Source organism: Strix aluco, chromosome 6 (assembly GCF_031877795.1).
Source record: "Strix aluco isolate bStrAlu1 chromosome 6, bStrAlu1.hap1, whole genome shotgun sequence".
NCBI classification, from domain to species: domain Eukaryota; kingdom Metazoa; phylum Chordata; class Aves; order Strigiformes; family Strigidae; genus Strix; species Strix aluco.
This window is the reverse complement of record NC_133936.1, coordinates 26822897-26847345: the sequence shown is the minus strand read 5'-3', so window position 1 is coordinate 26847345 and position 24449 is coordinate 26822897. Positions and strand designations below refer to the sequence as shown.

Below are 24449 nucleotides of genomic sequence, written 5' to 3'. Positions count from 1 at the left end.
GAACTGGGGTTGTTTAGTCTGGAGAAGAGGAGGCTGAGGGGAGACCTCATTGCCCTCTACAGCTACCTGAAAGGAGGTTGCAGAGAGCTGGGGTTGAGTCTCTTTAATCAAGTAACAAGCGATAGAACAAGAGGTAATGGCCTCAAGTTGAACCAAGGAAGGTTTAGACTGGATATTAGGAAGCATTTCTTTACAGAACGGGTTGTTAGGCATTGGAATGGGCTGCCCAGGGAGGTGGTGGAGTCCCCATCCCTGGAGGTGTTTAAGAGTCGGGTCGACATAGCGCTGAGGGATATAGTGTAGTTGGGAACTGTTAATGTTGGGTTGATGGTTGGACTGGATGATCTTCAAGGTCTTTTCCAACCTAGACGATTCTGTTATTCTGAGTGCATTGTGGACAAAATATAAATTCACATGTAAATACAAAGAGTGGAAATTTAACTTTTAGACACTTGATGTACAATTTCTCTCTCTGGCCTCTAACACATTATGCATATATTTCTGAGTGATGACAGAAATTAAACTCTCAAAGCCTCTCAGCATATCTGAACACTAATATTCCAATCTCTGTACATGGACTGAACTCCTCTTGATGTCCAATGGTGCTACACATGCAAAACCAGCATATTGAACTCCTGCTGACATTAATGGGAGTTCAGGTGATAGAGAGAAAAGAGAGTATGGGAGATAAGTTCTGCTGTGTAAGATCTAAGAGTGGTGCTCTTTGTTATTTCCTCTGTTTTGCTAGGCATAATTATGTAATACAGAGGGTGCATAATCTGTGGGTTGCTTTTTTAAAGAAAAGCCAAGCAGCTGTAAAGATCACTACTTATTAGCTGGTTCTGAAGAACTAAAAATGCAGCACATTTCTTTGATCTCTAATTGGACTGTGATAATTTGATAGTCATGATTGTAACACGTAACATGTTTCTTTTTCAGTATTAACAATATGACAAATTGTGCTTACTTTATATTTAGAGAAGGGTATCTGACCTTCCTTTATGGAAGTGTCAGCATCACATTTTCTGATAATCTTTCATTAATGAAAATCAGAGGTAGGTTGGCCTATTTTGTGCATAATTAGTTATCTTTGGAAGAAGATTTATGAAAGTAATTTTTCTTAATCAATCCAATTGTGCATATATGAGAATTAAAATTATTCATGGCACTTGGTCACATCAAGGGCAGAGCTAAGAGCTGAGTAAAACTGGGGGACAGGTGAGTACACCCACATTTGTTATCTAGACATATATGGGAAACCAGCTATCTTGATATAAGTTACAGTTCCCTTTTTTCATTTCATTTTCATTAAAGGTAGTTTAATTGACATGAAAAATCAAGTAGTGCAGCCCAGTGAATTAAAGGCTGTCATTGGATTTTACCCCAAAAAATTCAGGGCATTCTTCTTCACTTGTAATCTTCATATAGTAAACTGATAGGTTTATGACCTTACTTGCCTAAAAGAATTTCTGTGTGGTAGGATATGGAAAGGTTCTGTTGCTTGTTTGCTTGGAAGCAAATTTCTGTTATGAGAAATGAAGATTTTCATTTTAACATTTGATAAAGAGGATCTGCAAATCCAAATGTGTAAGTGCACATATAAGAGGAGAAATTCACAGCGGTAGCTAATGTGTAGAGAACTGTCTAAACATGCACTACATCTGCTGGTGGTGTGCTTTTGCTGATTTTTTTTTTCCAGCATAGTGCTGCTACTTCTACTGATAGCTAGAATGAAAACACTGAGTTTATCTCAGGCAGTTTGGAGGCAAATCTGAAGATTGTCACCTAATGCATAGAACTATTTGAATCATCAAAATGTCGTATGAAGTTCTGCTATGAAGTTTGATTGTTTGATTCCAACACATTCTGCAAAAGTTTTTTTATAAATATCAAAAATTGTGTTTGACGATGGATGCTAAGACACTTAGACCTAAATGGTTTAAGTTATTCAAAATTCTATAATCAGATCAACAAGATTACTTCTCTGCTAGCTACTCCTGATGAAATCGTGGTGCATCAGTGAGTTTAATAGGATGTCAGAAACTCTGGCCAACTTCATAGGATTCTGAGACTTTGATCCTATGTAAAAAAGCTCCACACCTTGAAACCAAATGAGTTTCTGACATCCTACCAAACTCACTCCATTGTTGGTCAATCATAATCTTTCCTGAGAGTGTATGTATTCTTGTTAAAATATGCATGTACCTAGATGGATTACTTGGTTTTAATATTTCACAATTGCAAATGTTCCCTTTGAAATTGAAATGATTACTCTTACTAGCTAATATTCTAAAGAACTTCTGCATTTGGGAACACTGTGTAAATGAAGTCCTTTCTTAAAAAAAGGGAAAAAAAGGCCAAAAGAAAGCATATAGTGCTTTTGTCTATATGGACAAGAAACATCACAAACGAAAAGGATTGTTCCATGTTATTGGAACTTGAAATGCTTTTGTTGACTGGTATACATCATATTTAGTGGTGTTTGGTTTTTTTGTTTCCAGGGTCTTTTACAGTCTGTCATAAACATGGTATAACAAGCCACAAGTAGCTGCTCTGGGACAATGCAATACTGATATTTCATTCTTTTCTTGTAAAAGATTATTTTGTTATTCCTCTTCTTTATAAGGCTGTGCTTGATCATAGAAAAATCACTAAAGACCAGACTTTAAACCCAAGTGCTGGATTTTTTTTCTGAGAATGTGTGTCTCGTCCCATTTTGCTGTAACTTCTTATTTATGAAATAAGACAAGGATGCTTCACCAGCAATACTGTGAAGATAAATATATTGAGGATTAGGGAAGGATTTAGGTAGTATTGTTATGAAGAGACTGAAATGTCCCCAAGATGAATGAAAACAAATCTGTATTGTCATGATGATGCCTTCGCATACTGATAAAAATATTATTTGAGATTTCAGATAGTAAGTAAAGCACCAGCCACTCAATACAGTGATTATTGTCATGAAAACAACCAGTCTGGTATTTAACAAAGTCATTTTTTTTGTGAATGCACTGGAGAAATTACTTGAGAATAGCTCATCTGCAGTGCAGAGTAGGTATGTCAAAATATACAGCGCAGGCTGCTCAAGTTCAAACTGCCTGAGGTAAGGTCAGATTTAATTTATGGCATGTAAGTATGTGTGTTTTAACACATACAGAAGAAAGGGAGTGAAAAAACAAGAAGTTTCTCCTAGTGGGAATTATTTCTACAAAGAAAAGTGTGTTACTTCCTAATTTCTGTTCTCTGCTATTTTTGCTCCTCCTCTCTGTAGTCTCACGTTAGTGTCAGATTGTTCAAGAGGTTCAGTACAGCCCGGGACAACACATTGGTGTATGAGCTGTGAATTGGTGTACGCAAGAAATCCCTTTCTTCTGCCAATCCAGGGGCGCTGGGTGCCGGTGCCCGGGGGGAGGCTGGCGCTGGACACGGCCGGCTCCGGCCGGCGCCGCACCGCTGAGCCCCTCCGCCGAGTGGTGGTGCAGCTGGTAAAACGTAATTAAGAAAAGGCAAAACACCGCACAGATATACTGAGGAGTGAGGGGGGGGAAGAAAAAAAAAGCCAAAACCGAGAAACAACGCTGTGAGCACCAAGGTCAGTGAAGAAGGAGGGGGAGCAGTAATTCCCCTGCAGCCTGCGGAGAGGACTGCAATGGAGCACCTCGTGGAGGGAGGAGTCCACACTGGAGCGGCTGGGTATTCCCTGAAGGAACTGTAGCCATAGAGAGCCCATGCTGGAGCAGGGTGTCCTGGCAGGAACTGCAGCCCCTGGAGGACCCGTTCTTGATGAGAGGAAAAGTGTGAGGAGGAAGGAGCGACGGAGAGGAACTGTTATGTACTGACCATAACCCCCCCCATCCACCCTTGCCACTTGGTGAGGGGGGGTAGGTAGAGCAGTTGGGAATGAAGGAGTGAAATTGAGCCTGAAGAAAAGGGCTGGGTAGGAGAAGGGTGTTTCATTTTTTGCCTTTATTTCTCACCAAACCTGTAATTGGCAGTAATTTAATTTTCCCCAGTTGAGCCTGTTTCACCTGTGATGGTAACTGGTAAGTGATCTCCTTGTCTTTATCTCAACCCATGAGGTTTTTAATTTTATTTTCTCCCCCTGTTGCAGAATCACAGAATCATCTAGGTTGGAAAAGACCTTGAAGATCATCTAGTCCAACCATTAACCTAACATTGACATGGTGTAGCTGGGAACTACACCATGTCCCTAAGCGCTATGTCAACCCTACTCTTAAACACCTCCAGGGATGGGGACTCCACCACCTCCCTGGGAGGTTCTGTAAAGGAGGAGGGGTAAGAGTGGCTGGGTGGGTGTCTGGCACCTGGCCAAGGCCAACCAACCATACCAAGCTAAGCTATCCTTTTAGTTTGGTGTGTGTGTCCCTCTAGCCCCCTTATTTGTTGGAAAACTTACTGCTTCTGAATTGACAGTAGAAAATGTAGGAAGGCAATGGAAGACACTAAGCATTGAAACCACCTGGACCATAATCAGTGCAAAATGAGTGGTTTAACAACCTGAGAAAAACGTTGAAGAACCTTTGATTTCTGATGCTGGTTATTCATCACAAATAGAGCAGATAATTATTGTAAATGCATGACAAAATCTGATTTTTTGAAGAATGGAAGTGATTCTAGATTTAAAGCAATCACGGAAGACAACTGTCTTTTTCAAACAGCTATATTAGCCTTCTCTCCTTCCCCATCCCTCCACCAAAATCACTGAAAGTAAGGTTCTATGGGTTTCTTTCTTAAAAAAACAGCTAAATATTCTTAGCTGTTGCTTAAGAGCTAAGCTAGCACAAGTGAAATCGGTCAGAGGTATTAGCTGTAGTGGAAACCAACTGATTAAACTCATTGTAATGGAAAGAAATACTGCCAAGTGGTAAAGGGCTGAACGCTTTACTATTACAGGCTTAAAGATTGACTTTTTCCTCTGTCTAGCATTACAGAAATACTAGTTTGTTTTGCTAAGCAGATACATGATAGAGAGAACAGTCCTAATTTACAGAGAAATTTTTCTTTCCCTTTTAGCACAGTTTTTATTGTCCATTCCATTCATTTGTATTTTGGTGAACCGATAGTAAATGTTCTGTGAAAATGTGTGCTTCCAGGAAAAATGTTTCAATCAGTAAGTACACATCTGGAGGATATGCTCAAGAAATGAAGGCTTGGTAGTAAAATAATTTACTTTCCTAGCTCTCTTGAACTCCTGAGATAATGTGCCCAATTTTTTTATTTGTAACTGAAAATGTTACCAACACATTTTAAAGGTCCTTTCATTTTTGGAATTGTTTAAATTTATTAAAAATATCTTCTACATGAGCAGATTAAAAAAAATGATCTGTAGGGTGCTATTAAAATCTGTAGTACCTAGAGTACAAAGTAAATTTTAGTACGGCATATATGATTTAAGTATAGTGGTGATTTTCCAGACTGAAAAGATTGGAGGAAGTCTCCTTAATACTAATAACTCAGTCTGACTACTATGTTAAAATGCAAAGCTTCACTCAGGAATTCTTGCCGTGTGTTGTTTACAAAGAAAGTGAGAAGTACCTACTGTGAATCAAGCAGAAATAAATGCAAGTCATTCTGTGCAATTTAGAAGATATACTTTTACGCTGCATATGTTTGCACCATATACTTGCTGAAGTAAGTCTAGTATGAGGTAATAATTTTTTTTTAAAGCTACTGAAGATTATTTGACATAATATTATCTCAATAGCTCAACTGGGTTTTTCAAGCCAGAGATGGAGAGGTTCTATTGGGTCATAAGGCCCATTTAGTCTTTTTTTTTTGTATTCTTGCAAAATATAGTCTTCTAGTATACGCAAAGGGATATTTTTAAGTTAATGCTATTCTAGGGAAAATGTGCAATATCTTCATCGTGTTATAAACCATGCATTTATTCTGTGTGTGACTAAAACTTTTTATTTACTGTGTTAATTTATAATTTGGTCATACGTGAGGAATACATTTTTGTCTATTTTATTACATATGCTCCCATATGTGTTTGTTTGGAGCACAGTTCTTTCCTTCTGCATTTATTAACATTGAAATAATACAAATGCAAACATTTGAATAAAAGCATGAACATTAGGGATGAAAAATGAAAGGAATTAAAATTAGGGCTTCTTTTGTACATAAAACTCTCTTGTATATATTTTAAAAAATGGACAGTTGCTTTTCAAATTTACCACTGACTGAATTGTTTTTATTTAGGTAACATCTTGGTACAAGAAGAACATCAGAGATTATTTTCACAAACAAAACTTAGGCTCATCTCTGTTGGAAAATGAAGAGTTACTTCAAGAGCTTGAAGAAATGGAAGTCAAAGTGAAAGTAAGAAATACGATAATTGGTAAAGCAACTTTAAAAACCAATAGCAAAATGTAAACTCAGGCATTTAATAAGCACATATAGGAGTACATACTTTGTATGTGTACATAAGATGTATATTTCTATATGTCTAAATGAGAATTTTTTCCATTTTACATCTTTTAATGCAGGCCTCCATGCTTCTCAATGTTTTTCTCATTTAAAGCTTTAAAAGCTAGTAATAGGTTAAAAAAAAGAGTAATCCTTGATGTTGGTTAGTTGGTTTTTCAAATTAGTGATCAAGTTCCAGACTGGTAGTTTACATATTAAACCATGTTGCAAAAAATAAAAGTAATTTTATTAGAATATTACCAAATTTTAATGTTCATAAAGGATAAAAAGCCACTTCTACTATAATTCATTACCACTGAATTGTGTACGTGATTGGAAGAGGCATTTGCCCATTCATTTCTTGGGAATAAAAATAATTGAAAATAATATTTTCATTGTGAGTATCAGTTTTCTAGAGAATAAATCTGTTACCATCGCTCATAAAAGCAAGATGGGATTAAAGAAAATGTTGATATTAAAGAAAAAAAGGATATTTGTATGATGTAAATCGCATATATTTAGAGCCTTTTTGTGGATATCTCAGTTGTGCTGTCATCAGGTAAGTGTTGTTGCTGTCAGGATCATTCCTCACTGTATCATTTTCAAGCAATTGTATTTGGATAACCCGGATGACCAAATAGGTTTTTTTTCATCCCAAACCCATTCCAGTAGAAACAAATGCCTTTTTAAAGGCTATTGTGTTGATAGCAACTAACACGTTTATGATTGTTCACAGTTATGCTTCCTTGTAAGCTTTGTAGTTAAATGTCATCTGTTTGCATAATTTACAGTTAACTCCTTCAGGGTTGTCATGTAAGCAGAATACAACAATATTTCTAATGCTTCTCCAAGCAGCATGTCAAGACCAGAATAAAGGAGGAGCCTGACATCTTGATTTTAAAATTAAGATAAAGTATACCAGTCAAATGTTTATTCCAGTAAATACTTGTCAGATAGCAGAGATTAATATTAGATGGCATCAGTGCATAAAGTTTTACCTGTGTGTTTGGAATACGCTGAAATACAGAACAACCTAGAAATGAACTTGGCATCTTTTCTCACAGATTAAGCAAAACCAGGCTTATAAGATATATCATGTCTGCACATTAAATTCTCTAAATCTTTGGCAACTCACAGGCCTTCAGCATGTGATTGCTAATTTTGACTTTGACTTCATATGTATTTTGGAACTGCAGTGCTGTTGTGTGAAGTTTTCATTCTGTTTGAGAAGCTGTTGACTACTTCCATGCGGGAGTTTGGGGAAGGCCAGTGAAGAATTTAGGCACGATATTCAGAAAATGATTTTACTAGTCCCGGAAATGTAAATATTATTTTCTCTGTATTCCCATTCAAGGATGCACAAAATTCCCTTAAGCTTACTTTTCCTGTAAAATTTTCATTTCAGTTGGTCATGATGTCTCTAGGAAATTTTCTACTCTGCTCATTCTAAACTTGTAAATAGAAAATGACAGGGTAAGTCACTGATTTAAAAGTGTTGTGATCAAAAGAAGGAATGTGGAGACAAGGAGTGAGTTACTCCAACTTTGTATAAACAATGCATGTCTGGTTAATGTTAAAAAGACTGATATGAAGGGGATCATCCTGCCCCAAGAGGTTCCACAAGATGGATGATTGAGAAGAGAATCATCAGTAACTGGGGAAAAGATAAAGGTGTCAGGGGGGAGACTGTGACCACCAATTCAATTTAAGATCAAGAAGACACTGCGCGCCCCCCCCCCCCCCCTTTGAATTTGCGCAGAAGAATTAAAAGACACTAACTTTAAATCGAGACGAAGCATGTTGTTAACCAATGAGGGACAAAGTGATAAGAAACTAACCAATGGTCATTACAGTAAAAGTGTATTCATGTAATCTGAAGTTCTTTTGTACGGAGTGCTAGCTTTGGAATTACCACCTAGCACCCCACTCTGTGCAGACATGGTATAAATAAATACCTTTGCTCTGTATGTGTATTGGCATATTGCACACCAGATAAATGACCCCACTTGGAGGACAACAGTCACACAAAATGATACTGTTGTCCAGGGTCACTGCTTTCTAAGATACAATCTTTCATCCCAATGACAGAAATTCCTAGTATGGATGTACTAGGCTGTCAGAAGGCATTGATTGTTCCTGTTGTTCTTAAGTGGTAAGGGAGAGGGGGCAGAAACCAAGCGGGCTGAGGGGGCGCCTTAACACTCTGGTCTACTGCCTTTCCCGATCCATTTGAGTTGGCATGTGGTCTGCTTCCAAGCCATATCAGAATCAGGAGCATTAAGGGAGTGCCTTTATGCCCTGGTCCACTGCTTTTCCCTATTCATCTTGGGTTGACGTTTGATCCAGGGCAGGGGAATTGCACCAAGCACTGGGAGCCTCAAGAGACGTGGGGGTTGCACCACTACACAGGTGTCGTTGCATTAAGATGAACAGGACAAATGATTTGCTTAAGTAGTTCAGAGGCTAGCCTAAGAAGGATTTACAGGAAAAACACCTTATTTGTGCAACTGGATTGAGAGACAAAAGGAAAATGGTCTATTATGTTCTCAAGTTGATACTTTATCTTGAACCTGACCTTGCTAAGAGGTGAAACTACTGAAAACATTATCGCCATCTTGTACAGTAATCAAGACCAAAGATAAACCCAAGGATTCAGAATAGGAAAAAAGTCCTCAACCCTCCCAAACATTAAAAGGATTCCCCTTGCCCCCGTGTCTGTTGCCCTGTTCCCCCCCCCCCCCCCCCCCCCAAGATTTGAAGGAAGAGAAGAGGCAGATGTAGGAAATCATGTTTCAATGGGGGTATCTGTGGGCACTGATTAACTGCCAGCTGTTACATTTGTATGGGTATTGGAGGTGCTTGGCATGGTAAAAAAGAACTGCTAGCACCACTTTGTGGCCAAATAACTTTGAAGATGAAGAAAAGAAGTATTCGAAGTTGCATTTTGTCTAGTATCTGCCACTTTTCATGATTGAACAGTGCTGGAATCATTCCCCCTTTTAATAAGGATTAGTAGCAAGATGGAAAGTACTTCTCTCTTTTATAGACCTGCATGCTTACTGGGTCTGGAGTAGCCTTGCTCATGCTAGGTAATAACATGCTCTCATGAGGTTTCAGGCTGGTTCTTAATGACCAAATTAACTATCACTATCAGTGGTATTAATTGCTGTATTTGTTGATATTAACATAAGGATCGAAAATACTGTATTTATCTGCTCTTTTCCCCAGATCTCACAGCTAATGCTTAGATACATATAAAAGTTATTTCACAGTTAAATGTCTGCCTGCAGCTCTCTTCTCTCTCTGGATGGTCATGCTCCTTTGCCGTTACCTGCATGGATGCAAACTCAGGCTATCCAGCTCTTGCCAGTTTTTCTGAGACTGGCTTTCTATTGAGTTTGACAAGTACTGCATTTCATCTGCACAGCAGATGATTTAACACACTCCTGTATTTTGATAGGTAGAACAAAGCATGTAAAGAAAAAGTTTTCTTTATGGGCAATTTTATTTTCACGTAAACATTCGTCTTTTGCGCACAGCAGATGCAAATCTACATTCAATCTAGCAGGTTCTCACTGTCTGATTTTCCTGTAGTGCCATCTCACTGCCTTGGGAGAATGCTCCTTTTCTATTTCTTATTTTTCTGTTAATGGTTTGGTTTTTGTGTTTTGTTTTGGGTTTTTTTATTTTTATTTTGGTAGGTCCCTCTCTGTCCTGGCATTGTCTTGTAACATCTCTCAACAATTTTCTGGGAGATGACTGGCTTTGAATTACTTTTTCTGTCTGTTGATTCTAACAGCTCACTCTTAAATACACTGATAATAGCCATCCACTGAACTTCCCAACAGACAGATCATGGTTGTTGTCATAGCAGTTCACAATCCTTTGCAGTTTTATTAGTGCACACTGTTTTATTTGTAATTTGAGGGAATTACATGAATATATTGGTAGTTACACTGCAATGTAGTTACTGAAGGTAAAAGCCTTTCAAATCACAGGGGTTAAATCATCAATGTACCAATGAATCAATTACAGGCAGAAGTTCAGTTGTGAAATTTTTGCAGTATGAGAGAGGGGGATAATTTATCACATATTCTGAAAAGTCTATGTTTTTATACTTAACTGGCTTGTAGTTTAAATGCTACTTTATCTACTGTATGGATCATGATATGAAGTCAAATAGATGTGTTTCAAGGTTTTCTCATTTTAGCCCTAGAATATTCCAGTGAAGACAATTTTACACAACTTCTCAGATTTTAATCCAAAGTTAGAATTTTTAAGAAAGAAGTGTTTATGGTGTAGACCAAAAAAGCCCATTTATCCCACAGTAGTTGTTTAATAGCAAGATAAAGTTGTAGGTATTTCTACTTTTTTTTTTTTTTTCCCCCAGGCTTGTGCTGGATATTTTTGAAGGCACAAAAAGTTCAAGACTTTTACTTAAAGCCACAATAATTTAACTTCATCAGTTGTAACACTCTTGAAAAATACTTGATTAATCAAGGAACCTAGAAAGAGGTCATTTTCCTTGCCAAATGGAATAGTGAAAGTGAGTGTTTAAAAGACTTACTACTGTGAGTAACAGTGATGTGAGCTAAGGAGGCACGTTGAGAATAGGCACATACAATGCAATGTGTCTTTAACAGGTCAGAGGAATTCACAAGCATTTCTTGACAAATTGCAAAGTCAAGGTAATAGTAGGCTTTAGGTTCCTTTCAGGGAAAATGAGTAACAAATATTTTAGTGCCGACTGACAGATCGTTATGAATTTAACATGTAGAAGGCAAAAACCGACAAAGATTTTTCCACTGAATTTGTATGTCCTGTTGATGGAAAGTATAGGCTTTTTATGTGTAGAAAAATTTCCTTATAAACAAAAAGCTGAAAATGAAATTGTTGCTAGCTATTTTATATAAAATTGAATGAAGTTTGAATAATTATTCAAAAGGATAGCAAATACCCTCAGAGAATGTGCAAGGTTGTCATATTCATGGAATATTTTAAACTATAAATTGTTATAATAAATTGTTTTTTTGCACTTGTATGAAAGATTAAAGAAGCAGCTTGCCTCAGTATAAATGAGGCAGAGTTTAACCTCTGCTTTAAGATTCCCTAAAAGCTGCTACTGAATACTTTGTACCAAAGAGATTTATGAATGTTGTTACAGTGAAATCCTCTTACAGGAAATCATTTCACTGCAAGTTGAGTCATTTTCTTATAATTAGCCTTGCCTGGTCTAATTATCATTTACACATTGAGATATACTGAAGCAATTCAGAACTTTTTTGGTTTTCTGTTTCTGCTCCTAAGCTAACTGTAGACAATTTCCTTTCCTGTTACATTAAAATATTAATTTTCATTATTGCATAAAATACTATGTTTAATTATTACACAAATAGTGTATAATAACAAAATGAGGGTGCACTTACTCAGCTGCACTTTCTTTGACTTTTTTCAGTTAATTATTATTTGTCCCAGTACAAAGCTCACAACTGCAGTGTTGTTTTCTAATTCTCATTAACATTTATATGTTTAAATGTAAGTGAAATTTTTATTAGAATCTGAGCATGGAATACATTTGGTACCAGTCATTCCAGCTGCAAGTATTGGAAGGTGATGACATTGTGTTGCTGATACAATTGAATGTCAGGGGTTCACACCTTATCTGTAGATAGGCCAATTAAGCTGTGTGTATGGAGAGACCTCGTTACTGTTTTTTTCCCAAGATAAATTCTTTAGGTAAAAAGGAACAAATACAGCACAGCAGACTGTAATTACTCTCAAAATCCTCATTCCTGGTGAATATTACTTAGGACAGAGAGACAAAGACAGGATTTTATGAAGGGGGAATTGTGTGTTAAATAATACAGTGCAGGGTTTCACTTAATTAAAAGTACAGGCTGAAGATTATTGCATCCAGATCTCAGAAGTGGTCATTATTTTAATTTGAAAGAAAAATAAAAAAATCAAGAAAGATTTTGCTACAGCTGTTTATCAGCAATAGACAAAATGAAAAAACCCTTTGCTTTTGTTGTGCCCCAGATTAATCTCTCTTTATTTCACTAGGAAGCTGAAAGTGTCCAGTTCAAGTCCTCAAGGAATACTTATACAGGGGGGTTGAGTGTTTTCTTGGGAAGTGGTGTGATTTCATTGTAGGATACTCTAAAACATCAGTATTTTTTATAAGCCTACAAGCAAATATAGTGGGCATCATTTGGCCTTTAGGTGCTTGTGGAAGAGCTGAGCTTGAAAAATCTCTGAGAAGGCTTTTCATACGGGTTCCCTTAGGGAAGGAAAGAAGGATTAGCATGAGTGAGACAGATTTGCATCTTTGTAGGCATACAGTTCAGGTATATTGAAGCATTACCAAAACACAGTTCTAGAGGGAATTCTGGGGTTCTGACACCTTTTTTTTTCCAAAATGAAACAAAGCTAAATTTGTTGAGATATGTGGAATTAGTTTTCTTACCAAACCACTTTGAATCTGGTTGAAATGTTTTAATGCTACCGAATTATTTTTTGCTGGCTTTTGGGTTTTGTTTTGGTATGTTTTTTTATTGGTAATACTATAAAAAAAGTTAAAAGCAAAAATAGATTTAACATGAAAAAGCTAAATGAGGCATTAATGCAGGTCTATAGATTTTTATAGTTGCTAAGGTCTTCCATGTGAAGAGTATTCACCACAGTGGAAAAATGGCTTACAAACTCAGCAGGATTGTCATAATTTTCCTCTTCCTGTTCATCAGAATTTCAAGATGAAGGAATATGTTGCATTGCACAGAAATAGGATACCAATCAAATAAGTCTGTAATCTGAGTCACTTCTACTGCTTCAGTGGTGTTAGCAGTCCTTTTATGCTTATTAGTATGAAGTCTTTGTTACATTTTTCCTCCTCAGAAAGCTTGCTTACTACCTAAATAAGCTTTAATATTATTTTAAATTGGTTTTAATTTAATGAAAATGTGCTTGTTAAAATCCTGTTTAGAGTCTCATTTATCATATAAAATGTGCATCCTTTTTTCCTTAGCTTTGCTAAAATACTCGTCTCTGTTATAACCCGCAGCAGTTAATACCACTGACTAATTCACACAGAAAGTTTCATCACTTAATATGCCTTGGTAGTTGTTTTTTGAGAGAGATTAAAGGTATTTTTATGTGATTCAGGTTTTTGAGACTATTGTGTTGCTATGTAGTGACAGCACACTGTGCATCATATTCCTTATTCCCTTGGGTTTGGTCGTATTTTAAAATTACTTTTGTTACCTATGTCAATACCCTCTGTTTCAGCTTCAGTTCATGTGCTGGGAAGCTGTAGAAATGAATCCAAAGTTCAAGGCAAGAATATAGAAGCATGGTCTGAATGCATGTGTTTTTCATTTTGAGGTGTATTTTTCACTGACCTGTGAGTAATGCTAGATGTTCTCCCCGAATTGTTCAAGTTAATCTAGAATGCAGCAAGGAAAAGAGTCTTTTCTGTTGGAATTGCCATGTACTATTTAAGCTTGGGTATGTTGGGCAATGGGTATGTTGGGAATTTAGGGTGTCTCTCACTTGTTAGTTGTTGGTCCAGATTTACTCCATTCCCACAGGGAGGGAGAGATAACTGCATCTGTTGAAGAAGCCTGTTAAATAAGTTGATGGGTGGTTTGTACAAGTGTTTTTACCGTACCAGTTGTCAACAACAATGGACAATGTCAGAAAAGGAATGCTCTGAACTACACAGACAAAATAGGTCTACTCCTGTTCACTGTACTTCAAAGAAGGATAAAGCAGCACGGTGGGACATTAAAGGGACATGAGGGAGTTAAAATTGCTGCTGTTTGTGAAAGATCTGTGAATAACAAGATTACTTCTTTTGGGAAAACTTCCAAACAGCATCTTTCACTAGCAATAATTTCACTAAAAAGAAACAACAAATGTGAGGCTAATGTTCTTTAAGCATGCTGAAAATTAAAGAACCTGCCCTGTAATCTTGTTGTGCCATATGCACACTGTGGAGTGTTTTAATGAAGAAATTTCTTATTTTTAAATATTTTTCTGTCTGCTTTACCAGACATTCCTGTGGAAGGAAAAGCTAAATGAATTTCCAAAAGGTTCTTCACTTATTTAATTCATTACCAGAAAAAGTGGAGGAAATATGCTACCTAAGGCTTGGGAAATTGCAGTATAATAGCAGTTGCTCCTTTTGTTTTGAACAGCATAATAAGGCACCAATTTTAAGTGTTGACAAGCACAGCAGGGATAAAGTACACTGTATAACAGTTTTACTATTTTATAGTTTTCTCTATAAACACAGCAAAAACAAAGAAGCAACTAAACACCAAAGCAGTAGTTGCAAGACAGGAAGAGATGAATTGGTGTTTTTCTCTTGACGCAAAGCAAAGCTCACTTCCATTTGGGCTGTCTAGTCTGCCTTTCAATACCTCTTTATAACCTAAAGAAGATAGTGGGACTGAATACTGTGATAGCATTTATCACAGGTAAAAAAAAAGTAGGGAAAAAAGTTTTGATCATGAAGGTTTAATCCTTAAATTTGATGTATAATTTGGGTCAGTACACTAGAAGCACAAGTCAGTTCAGTACGAATAGTTGAAAAAAGGAATAGGAGTCAAATAGACAATCAGTTCTGATTAGCTAAATATGCTTCCAAGTGGTGCAATGCAGACAAAATATCTATGTGCAAACTTGTACGGATTCAACTGAATCCATTTTAAAGCACATTAAGTTTTAAAGTACCTGGCTCATTTAAGTGTCAGTAACGTTTCTGATTCTGTGGCTTGAAATTCTGAAGTGTGATCTTCCTTTTTAAAGCATCATATCTGTCACTACCACTAGGAAGGTTCATGGTCAGATATGGCAGAGACATGCTTTGAACAGACTTGTGTTGTTTGTAGGAAATCAGGGAAAGTGTACAATGGAGAGTGTCAAGGATGATTGCATACCTCACTGTAAGGGGGAGTCATTTGATTTAATTGATTACCAGACAGCTCTCAGCACAGATTGTCTCACTGGAAGCAGCTATTATCTAAGCAGTGTTTTAATTTGCTGTTGGTTAAATAGTTGGGCTTAAGGGGCTGTTTGTCATGGGAGTGTGGTTTTACCCAGCAGAAGTTTCTTGTCTTTGTGTTATCCAGACCATTTTCGCCAGCAGTCACACTGTTACTTCTGCCTGTGAAAGTGTGTCAAGGAATGTAGAATGCCACCACTGAAAACCCTGTCAGTAAAACCATAATTTGCTGAGAAATCCTGCCTAGTAGAAATACTGTTCTAAATGGTGGTAACTTTCAGGCCTATAAATGTGATACATGTTTTCCAGTATTTGTATTATTATTGTGCAGGTATATTACTTTTCTATGTGTAGTTGATTAAAATGGAATTTTTCCTCTTAGGAATGGAATTCCACTGTTGAACAACTGGAAGCTGAAGCACTTAAGATCTTGCTTTCAGAGGACTATACAGAAAAAGAACATCTAAAGCTTTCAAATCAGAAAATCTGTCTGTTGCGAGAAGAAGTGTGCTTCCATATGGAAGAAAGGAAAGCCCTGCTAGAAGAGGCCAATGACTTTTTTCATACTGCTGGCAAGGTTGGTAAGAAGCCAAGTCTGTAATAACCACCTGATAATACAACTGTCAGTGTGCTCTTGAATACTGATATATGTGGGATTATGCAAACAGAGCTTGTTAAACAATTTGGAATGGAAAATTACAAACCTGATTACCCTTTAATATGACCTTTTGCCTTAAGCTTCTATCCAAAGTGGCAAATGCATTTTATAAATCATTTTTAAGACAAAAAAGTGTATTGAGAAGAGCACTCAGTTTCCAAAATAAGGTATTTGGGAAATATTATCTGCCAAAAATTGGACTTGAAGATCATGGGCTCTGTCATGATGGCATAATGCTGTATGAAGATACAGGAGCTGCTCTAAAATATCCAGCCTGTTACAGGATAGTATAGATACCAGAAGTGATGTCTATACTTGAAGTGGTCTCTGCAGGGTCTAATTAATAATCAGACTTAAGAAAAAACAAGGACAATATACAGTTCCTCATACTGAGCATGTCATATACTACATGGTTGAGACATGATGTAACACCAAAGTGGCCAGTTAAAAAAGCACAAAACTCCTTTGGTGACAGCACTAATGATGAATTAAGGCCCACATCTATACTGAGGTCAGCAAGAGAATAAGTAGGCAATAATTTCCATCACTGATATGCTCATGTGGAGAAGCAGTGATTCAGATTCTAGGCTTAGATTCTTGTAGCTCTCACAGGAGAAGGCTAAGATGGCCTTACCTGTCTACTGAATTCTGTACCTTGCTTTTTTACGTGGGTTGTGTTTAGATACAGCAGCCATGACTAGCATGTGTGTTTCATTTTCTGTCTTCCTAATCTCATGTGATGAGAATGCATAAATCATTGATGACCAGAAAAAGGAATATTTTTACAACTGAATTTTTACTTTTCAAACATCAAGTCCAGCAACAACTACTTGTATGAAAATTATTTTAATAAATTCGGTCATTAATTTTTGTTACATCCTTCTTATACTTTTTTTCTCTATAATATAAGATGTTTATCATACTTGAATACTTGAATACACTTTCAAGAGTTCTTTTTCTTTTCATTGTCTCTGATGTGAGCATGAAAAGAATATCCTTGTAAACCTTCTCTTCAAATCCCTATACCAAAACAAAAATAGCAGATTTTTTTTTTCAGTCATCTGAAGTTGTTTTAGATTAGTCATCTTTTGATATTCTTACTGGCTCAAGGCCTAAGATCTTAAAATTCTTTTTCAAATGCTGTATTACAGGGTAGCACTTAATCACAACTAAAAACATATCACGAATTTTTAAATTAAATTGATTCAGTGGAGAATTTTAATAGGTCTTCAGTAAACAAATGCTGTAAAACTTATTGTTCAAGTAAAGAAAAAACACTGAAAAAAATAAAAAGACAAAAAAAATTCTTATATGGGAGTACAATACAGTCAAGGAAATGCATGTAGAAAGGAATAAAATAATAATGGAATAATAGGTTTAATAGAAATTACTTGAGATTCAGCCACATTCAGTGAAGTAGAATTAAAATGGTGAAAGTGTGCACCTACATGCAAATGAAGTGAGGCTTTAGGAATCCAGTGTCTATTCTTTGCTGTAAAATTCTCCCAGTTAAATATTTATAGGCTGGCTAGTGAAAGTATATTCACTTGTATTTTTTCTGAGCCTTTCCTATGACTCTTTAATATACTTAAGTATGGCCCTGAAGACTGGAATTCATTATACAGAACCTGTTACACAAAGTAAATAAACTTAACTTAGTTCCTTAGTTCATGTGAAGGGCCTCTATCTACAGAAAAAATCTTTGAGATTCACATAGGTCCATGAATCTTATGAGTTTTCAAAGATCATTCTAATTCCTGTCTTGATCTGAGGTTTATGACCTTTTTTTATGCTTAGTGATGACTAAAAGGTTTTCATGTTTTAGGAAAAGCCCTTCCTTGGTACACTCAATTACACTCCTCCAATGGAGTGTTCTTGTAAATTTTCTTTGTATGGTCAGGATTTTTTTTTTTTTAATGCTGAATCCTTTTTTCTGCAAGGAAAAATAACCTGGCAGAAACAATAAAATAATATGTATGTCCTATTTTAATCTATCGTGTATAGAAGTTGCATTACTTTTGCTCATCCTCTTTATTTTTCTTAATTTCTTTTGCATAGATTTCATTTGTTTGAGAGAGTTCAGGCATTTCTCCTTCATATTTTGAGTCAGCAGTACAGGGTTCATTCTCATATGCTGAGTTCTTGGTTCATCTGTAATACGGTGTAGCAAGCTGAATCATATTGTGCCCTGAGAATCTCACTGAATTTTCACTTTTCAACTTTTTATGAATGTAAAACCTTGCAAAAGAACTTTGGGACAGACTAAATTTGATTTTAAAGTTCTTTTGGTCTTCTGATGTAGTAACTTTAAAGATGACATAATTAAGGATAATATTTTAGCATGTATGTAGTTTTGTTGTCTCTCAGAATTCTTCTCAATGATGAACTGAGGGTTCAAGAACAATGTATTTTCAGACTGTAAGTCTGCAAAATTATTCACTGAACTAAATCTTATAGTATATATAGAGATTTGCAAAGTCAGAAGACAAGTTTGACGTGGTGTACAACAGTTGATTTCCTTTTAAAAATATGTATACAGAGTAGTCCATCTTATAGTCATTATATTTTTGTTACATAAAAGTATATATTCAAAGAGAAATGAATGCTACTGGACATTGTCTACTGCTTTGCTTTATTTAGATTTAATGTTTTTCTAGTGTTTAGAGCAACAAAAAAAAAAATCTGTGTAAGAATTTTGTGTTACCGCTGTGATGCTAATTATGCGCAGTAGGTTTGGGCACATTTCTATTTTACTAATATTAGTATTTATTAACGTTAATAATGGAGTATTGCAATGTTGTCCTTACTCTGTCTAAAAAGGCAGGAGTCTTGTTAGAGTACTTTTGTCACTTTTTTCTGGTATTTGATTGAGAAACTTCTTGCACTAAAGGAAAACAGAGAATAGGTATAACAAAACCGAAGTTGCATATGTGCAAAATGTGAGCCTACTTTTAAAATAAAAATATAACTAATTATGTTTTCCTTGTTGGATATACATTTGACATATTTAAAACATTAAAAAGAAGAATAATTTTGGTAAAACTCTTTAACAGTGAGCTTAATAAAACTTTGAGTGCTAATGTGCTCTATTACTTGTTATTTTGGTTCTGCTTTGGCATGTCAAGTTGGCCTGACTATTGCTGAAAAAATGGAATAGCTTTAAATTCAAAGACTAATCATGATTTTGCATGCCCATACTTATATTAACTTTTGTTGAATTATACCTGTGTTCTTCTGTGACCTGAAAAGGCAGTATCAGGCCCTAAATTAAAATAGTGCTTTTCATTTCTGAAGAAACGTCAAGTATTAAATGTCTATTGATCATCTATTTATGTAAAAGTATATACATGCACATTTTCAACAGAAATACTGACAACAGATGCTTTTTTATTTTTGCAGGTACTTGATGGCCTTGAGGGTATTGAGAATTACCTTAAAGTCTTTAATTCAGAAGACTTACATTTGCCTATCTTGACAATGAAGTATGAGGAATTACAGGAAGCAATTAAAGGTTGCACAGCGACTACCTTGCAAAAGGGACAAACTTTAGTTAATAAAGCAGATTCTCAGAGGTATTCCCTCCATTTTTGCATATATGCTGCATTTCTCTGTATCTACCTGTTGCTTTATAACTCAACTAGTTAGAATCGGACAGCATTTAGAGCCAGTGTGGTTAACTAAGTAGGTGTGCATTTAAATGACCTGAAACTCAGCGTCTGCCATGTATCTGTTGGTATTTATATAAACCAATCTCTTTAACAAAAATATTTAGGAATGCTACTTGTAAGAGTGGTGTCAAACAGTGGAATTAGTATGTTAGGGCAATGTTTAGAAACAGCGATTTAGTTAACATTTTGGAAAAGTAAATGTATGTAAATGTTCATAGCTACTGATCATTTTCAGTCCCTGCTGCCCAATGTAATCATTTTAGACCTTTTTGAAAGTCATCGTTATAGCAACTATAACGTGATTTGATGCAAGACAAAAATACAGGTGTTAAGCCAAATACATAAAATATGGAAGTTTCTCCACTTCTTAGTAGTTTTAATTCATGAATAAAATATTTTTTTTCTTCCAAAGCTTTTGTTAATTGCAGAGGTGAGGTACTCCACAGACACGATTTTTACACTGATGTAAAGCATGACTTAGTTTATAATCAGTCCCAGTGGCTTAATATCTCCTACTTTTCAGGTCTTAGTAGGAGGCTGATGCAATAAGAACGAAGACCATTTATATTAATGAGTTCTATTTCAAAGACAGAGCAGATGACTGTGGCTGATGTTTGGCTAGTGGTCAGCTTAGCTCTACATTCCCATTACATGGTTATGTCCTTAATTATTCCTGAACTTTGAATAGCTTTACTTCAACACAGCAACTGAAAGTCTAGATAAGATTTCATTTAATCTCATGGCCTTGCAAAAAATTCTATCTAAAGTGCCTTCACCTGTCACCCCAGATGTAATTGGCTTGAACCTAGCAAAGGGATGAAACAGAAAATTCAAACAGAAAGTTGTTTTGGGAACATATGCAGCTGGCTTTACAGCTATTGTTACTGGTTCAGCATCTCCTGGTATTTCAGTTAAATGGAAACGAAAGGGATTTTCCTGAGTGAAACTTTGATTCCTAAACCAGCCATAATTTCAGAGTGCATGCTGCTGTTCTCTAGGACTTGATGTTCTACTAGAAGTTACCTCAACAGAAGCAGATGTTGTGTTTCAAATTATGTTGGCACAGCACTGATTAATGTTAGGAGTGCTAAATACCTTGATTGAATCCCTAAAATAACAATTCATTGTTTTTCTTCCTTATTAAGAGTTTTAAAAAAATATTTAAACAGTCCAAGTCAGTAGTGGGGATAGTAAGATATCACTGGTACACATCAAGAAGAATGTGATTAATTTGTCAAAATAACCCTATCAGTCATTTCTGGTAAAATTCAATAAAAAAAGGTAATGCCAGAGGCAGATCTCCTGTGTGCCAAAGTACTGCTCAAGATAGTCTATAAATAAATAAAGAAGGTAAGATTTCTGCCTAGATGACATTATAATTTAAAAAACAGCATTACAGCTGAAGCAGTAGTGATTTAGAGAAGGAAGGAGAAACTTAGAACAATATCAATAGGCAATCTCACTAGAAATGTGTTTTGCTGTTTCTAAAGAACCGTGGAAGATTCCAGACTCTCAAAAATTTGAAATATCTACTTGCATTATAAAAATAAATAAGTCCCTTTCTAAGAAAGCAAACACAAAATATTACGGCTTTTCAGTTTTTCTCTGCTGCCTTCAGGCCTCATTGCCCAAATGTAATGAATTTGCCATATATTTCAATGAGTAGTGCTAGTACTTCTGTGCAGGTGGAACATTTTATATTCCTCGGCATGGGCTTGAGAATTACTATCAATAATTTAAACTGGCAAGGAACTCTGGAGGTCATTTGGAGCAATTCCTTGCTCAAAACCTGTCAGTAAGATTAGGTTGTTCAGGGCCAAATTTGGAGTATCTCCGAAGGATGGAGATTCCATAGCCCCTCTGGGCAACCTGCTCTAGTGCTTAAGTGCTCTCCTCGTGAAAGATGTTTTTCTTACATCTAGCCAAAATTTCTGTTGCTGCAACTTGTGAGCATTGCCCCTTGCCCTTTTGCTGTACACCTCTGAAAAGACTCTGATTCTGTCTTTTTTATAAACCTGCTTCCTCATAGATAATGAAAGACAGCAGTTAGATCACCTCTTCACCTCTTCTCTACTCTGATGAACAGAGTTCTGTCAGCACCCCCTTGTACATCATGTGCTCCAGCCTCCAATCATCTTGGTAGCCTCTGCTCAATTCACTTCAGCTTGTGTGTCTGTTTAGTACTGTGGGGACCCAAGCTGGACAAACTGACCTCCAGATGAAGTTTCAGAAGCCCTTAACAGAGGGGAGTAACTTTCTGGCTAGTCTCTTCCAAATGCAACTCAGCATGGGGCTAGGCTTCAATATCACAAGGATGATCCTGACTCACGTTCAACTTTTTGTACAGCAAGACAAGTTTAGGTGTTTTTGCCTAACCCATGGCTTTAGGAGATAGCCAGAATGCTTCCAGCCAGCTCGACAGCCTAGTAATGGTGACATAGTGAGTTCTGTCAGCAATTGTGGTAAAGGTGTTACGTTCCAGAATATTAATTTCTTCCAGAAACGTTCACATTTTGAAAGAGGAAAGAGAGAGGCCTCTCTTTGTCATGTATAAGCCACTGTGCTGTCTTTAAATGCTGGCCAGTATTTAGCCCAGTGATTAACCTACATGGGACAAGATTGGTATGAACAGCTGAGGGCCAAAGGAGAAAGATATGGACAGAAAACAGAACTCATATCAAGACTAAATCCTGATTAGTATTTTGCTCCCCTTATTGCACAATTCATTGGTAGTCTTAACTGCCCTCACAGACTTCCCTTTTCCTTTATCTAACCGGACTGGAAATCCTGAGGGACATGGACAGTCACCCTTTGAAGGCAATGAAGGGTGTGAATCTGAAAAAGTTTAGGTATCTTTTCAAAAAGCTGCTTTGCCATAGGACAGACAAGAAGGTATAATCTGACAGTGAGATACATAGCTGTTAAGTGTTTGCAATCTGGTAGGATTCTTGAACTAGCTGGCAGCAAGTAGAAATTTGTGTGGAATTTGAAAATAGCTGCCAGCTCCTGGAAGGAGTAGTTGGAGCACAGTAGTTTTAAAATTCCTTCATCATTTGTGATAGAGAAGATATTGCGTGCTCTACTACTAGCTTGACTTGTTTTAAAAAAGAAGCCAGATTCTCCAGTTTTTCAGACAATATTTTTATTAATAAGGAATCACCTTGCTCAGGTTGGGTTACACTTTGTCGATTTTGATGAGATGATACTCTGAATTGCACTGTATCTTCTGAATGGGGATACTGGAAGATGCATTTTTAATGCAATATCAAAGTGGCTGGCATGTGTAGTACCAGTTTAAATGCACTGAGAGAAGGTAGAGTACTTGAACATTAAGCGAATTAAAATGAAGTTGGATTTCTGTATCCACATTGTTTTATTTTCAGAGTACCCAAAAATAAGCCAGGCAGTTTGTATGCGTATGTGAAGACAGGTCTAGTAGCTTATGATTTACAAATCTAATACTGATACCCTCACATTGAGGGAGGACTATGTTTAAGGCTAGTGACACTGACTTCAGTGTCATAATTGGAAATCCACTGGAGTAAAAATGGAGAAATATGATGCTAATTCTGTCCTACTTTCAAATCTTTTCAAGTCATGTTGCAGCCTTATTTTAAAAGATAGTCCAAATAAATGAAAATGCTGAAAATCTTCACATGGGAAGAGGAATAGATTATAGAAAAATGGCAGAAGGCAGTTTTTTCTTGTAATCCTAGTGTTTCAAAATTAAAATATTGGTAAGTCTGATTTTTGAGATCTCATTTTTTAAATTAAAACAAGCTAGAAAAACAGGAAGAGCAAAAATTTGTATGTATTAATTCTAAGAAAAATTATAGAGTCAGTAAATTTTGTCCATTAAGAGAACCTTTGTTACTTCGTCAGCCAATTAGCTTGCCTATAAGAACTGCCTTTGTTTTACTGCTCTTATAAATTTATTGTGTTAGCTCAAAAAACCCCAATGATCCTTTCAAAGATTTTATAGGGCTCTAAATTATAATTTTCAAAAACTATAAATCTTGTTCTCTTATTGCTTTTTTTTTAATAAGTGGTGCTAGTAGAAGTTTTTAAACATACCTCTTTTTAAGGATTGCTGAAGGAGAGGAGTGACACTTTTAGAATTTAAGGATAAAGCACAAACTAACAGGTTGCTAATTTTTGACAGAGTAACTTACAAATTTGAAACCACCTACTCCCTAAAAGTGACTTAAAATTTAGTTTCTCTTAGTGATCAGTTCTTGGATCAGATTCAAACAGAATGGTCTATTAATACCATAATTCATGTTAGTAGTGTAGAATAAGGTTTTTCTTTGAGGTTGCAGAGCCTGATCTGAAGTGAGGAGAAAATTTCCTATAATTTTAGAGGACAAAGGAGGAAACCTTGAATAAGCACCTGTATTAACATAAGTTTCTGATGAAACTAAAGTAATGGAAAACTTATTTTGGACATGTTTGTCTTACAAAAATTCTTAAGATGAATAAATTTCAGTAGTAAATCAATTGATACGTGGGTTTCTTTTTTTAATATCAAAACTTCAGATCTTAATTATTTCAGATCTTTACAATTTGAAGAGGACTGCCTTAAGTATTCAGATTGTGAATTTCTTCTGTGATATTAAATGGTTTAAGTTATAAGACAAGCATTGTTTTGTAAATTGATGTCTTTTCTTCTGTTAAAACAGCATCTTTAAAG

General features: G+C 36.1%; 1 protein-coding gene across 6 annotated transcripts in view; it reads left to right on the top strand.

Annotated features, from left to right (window-relative positions):
• The window catches only part of CCDC141 (coiled-coil domain containing 141), a 96187-nt gene that overhangs the window by 26887 nt on the left and 44851 nt on the right, over nucleotides 1–24449 (top strand). For all 6 annotated transcript variants that reach the window (XM_074829253.1, XM_074829254.1, XM_074829251.1 and 3 more), the window contains 3 exons: nucleotides 6223–6342; nucleotides 15816–16010; nucleotides 19491–19663. In XM_074829253.1, the coding sequence (XP_074685354.1) occupies nucleotides 6223–6342; nucleotides 15816–16010; nucleotides 19491–19663 (488 nt within the window). The remainder of the gene's footprint in view (nucleotides 1–6222; nucleotides 6343–15815; nucleotides 16011–19490; nucleotides 19664–24449) is intronic.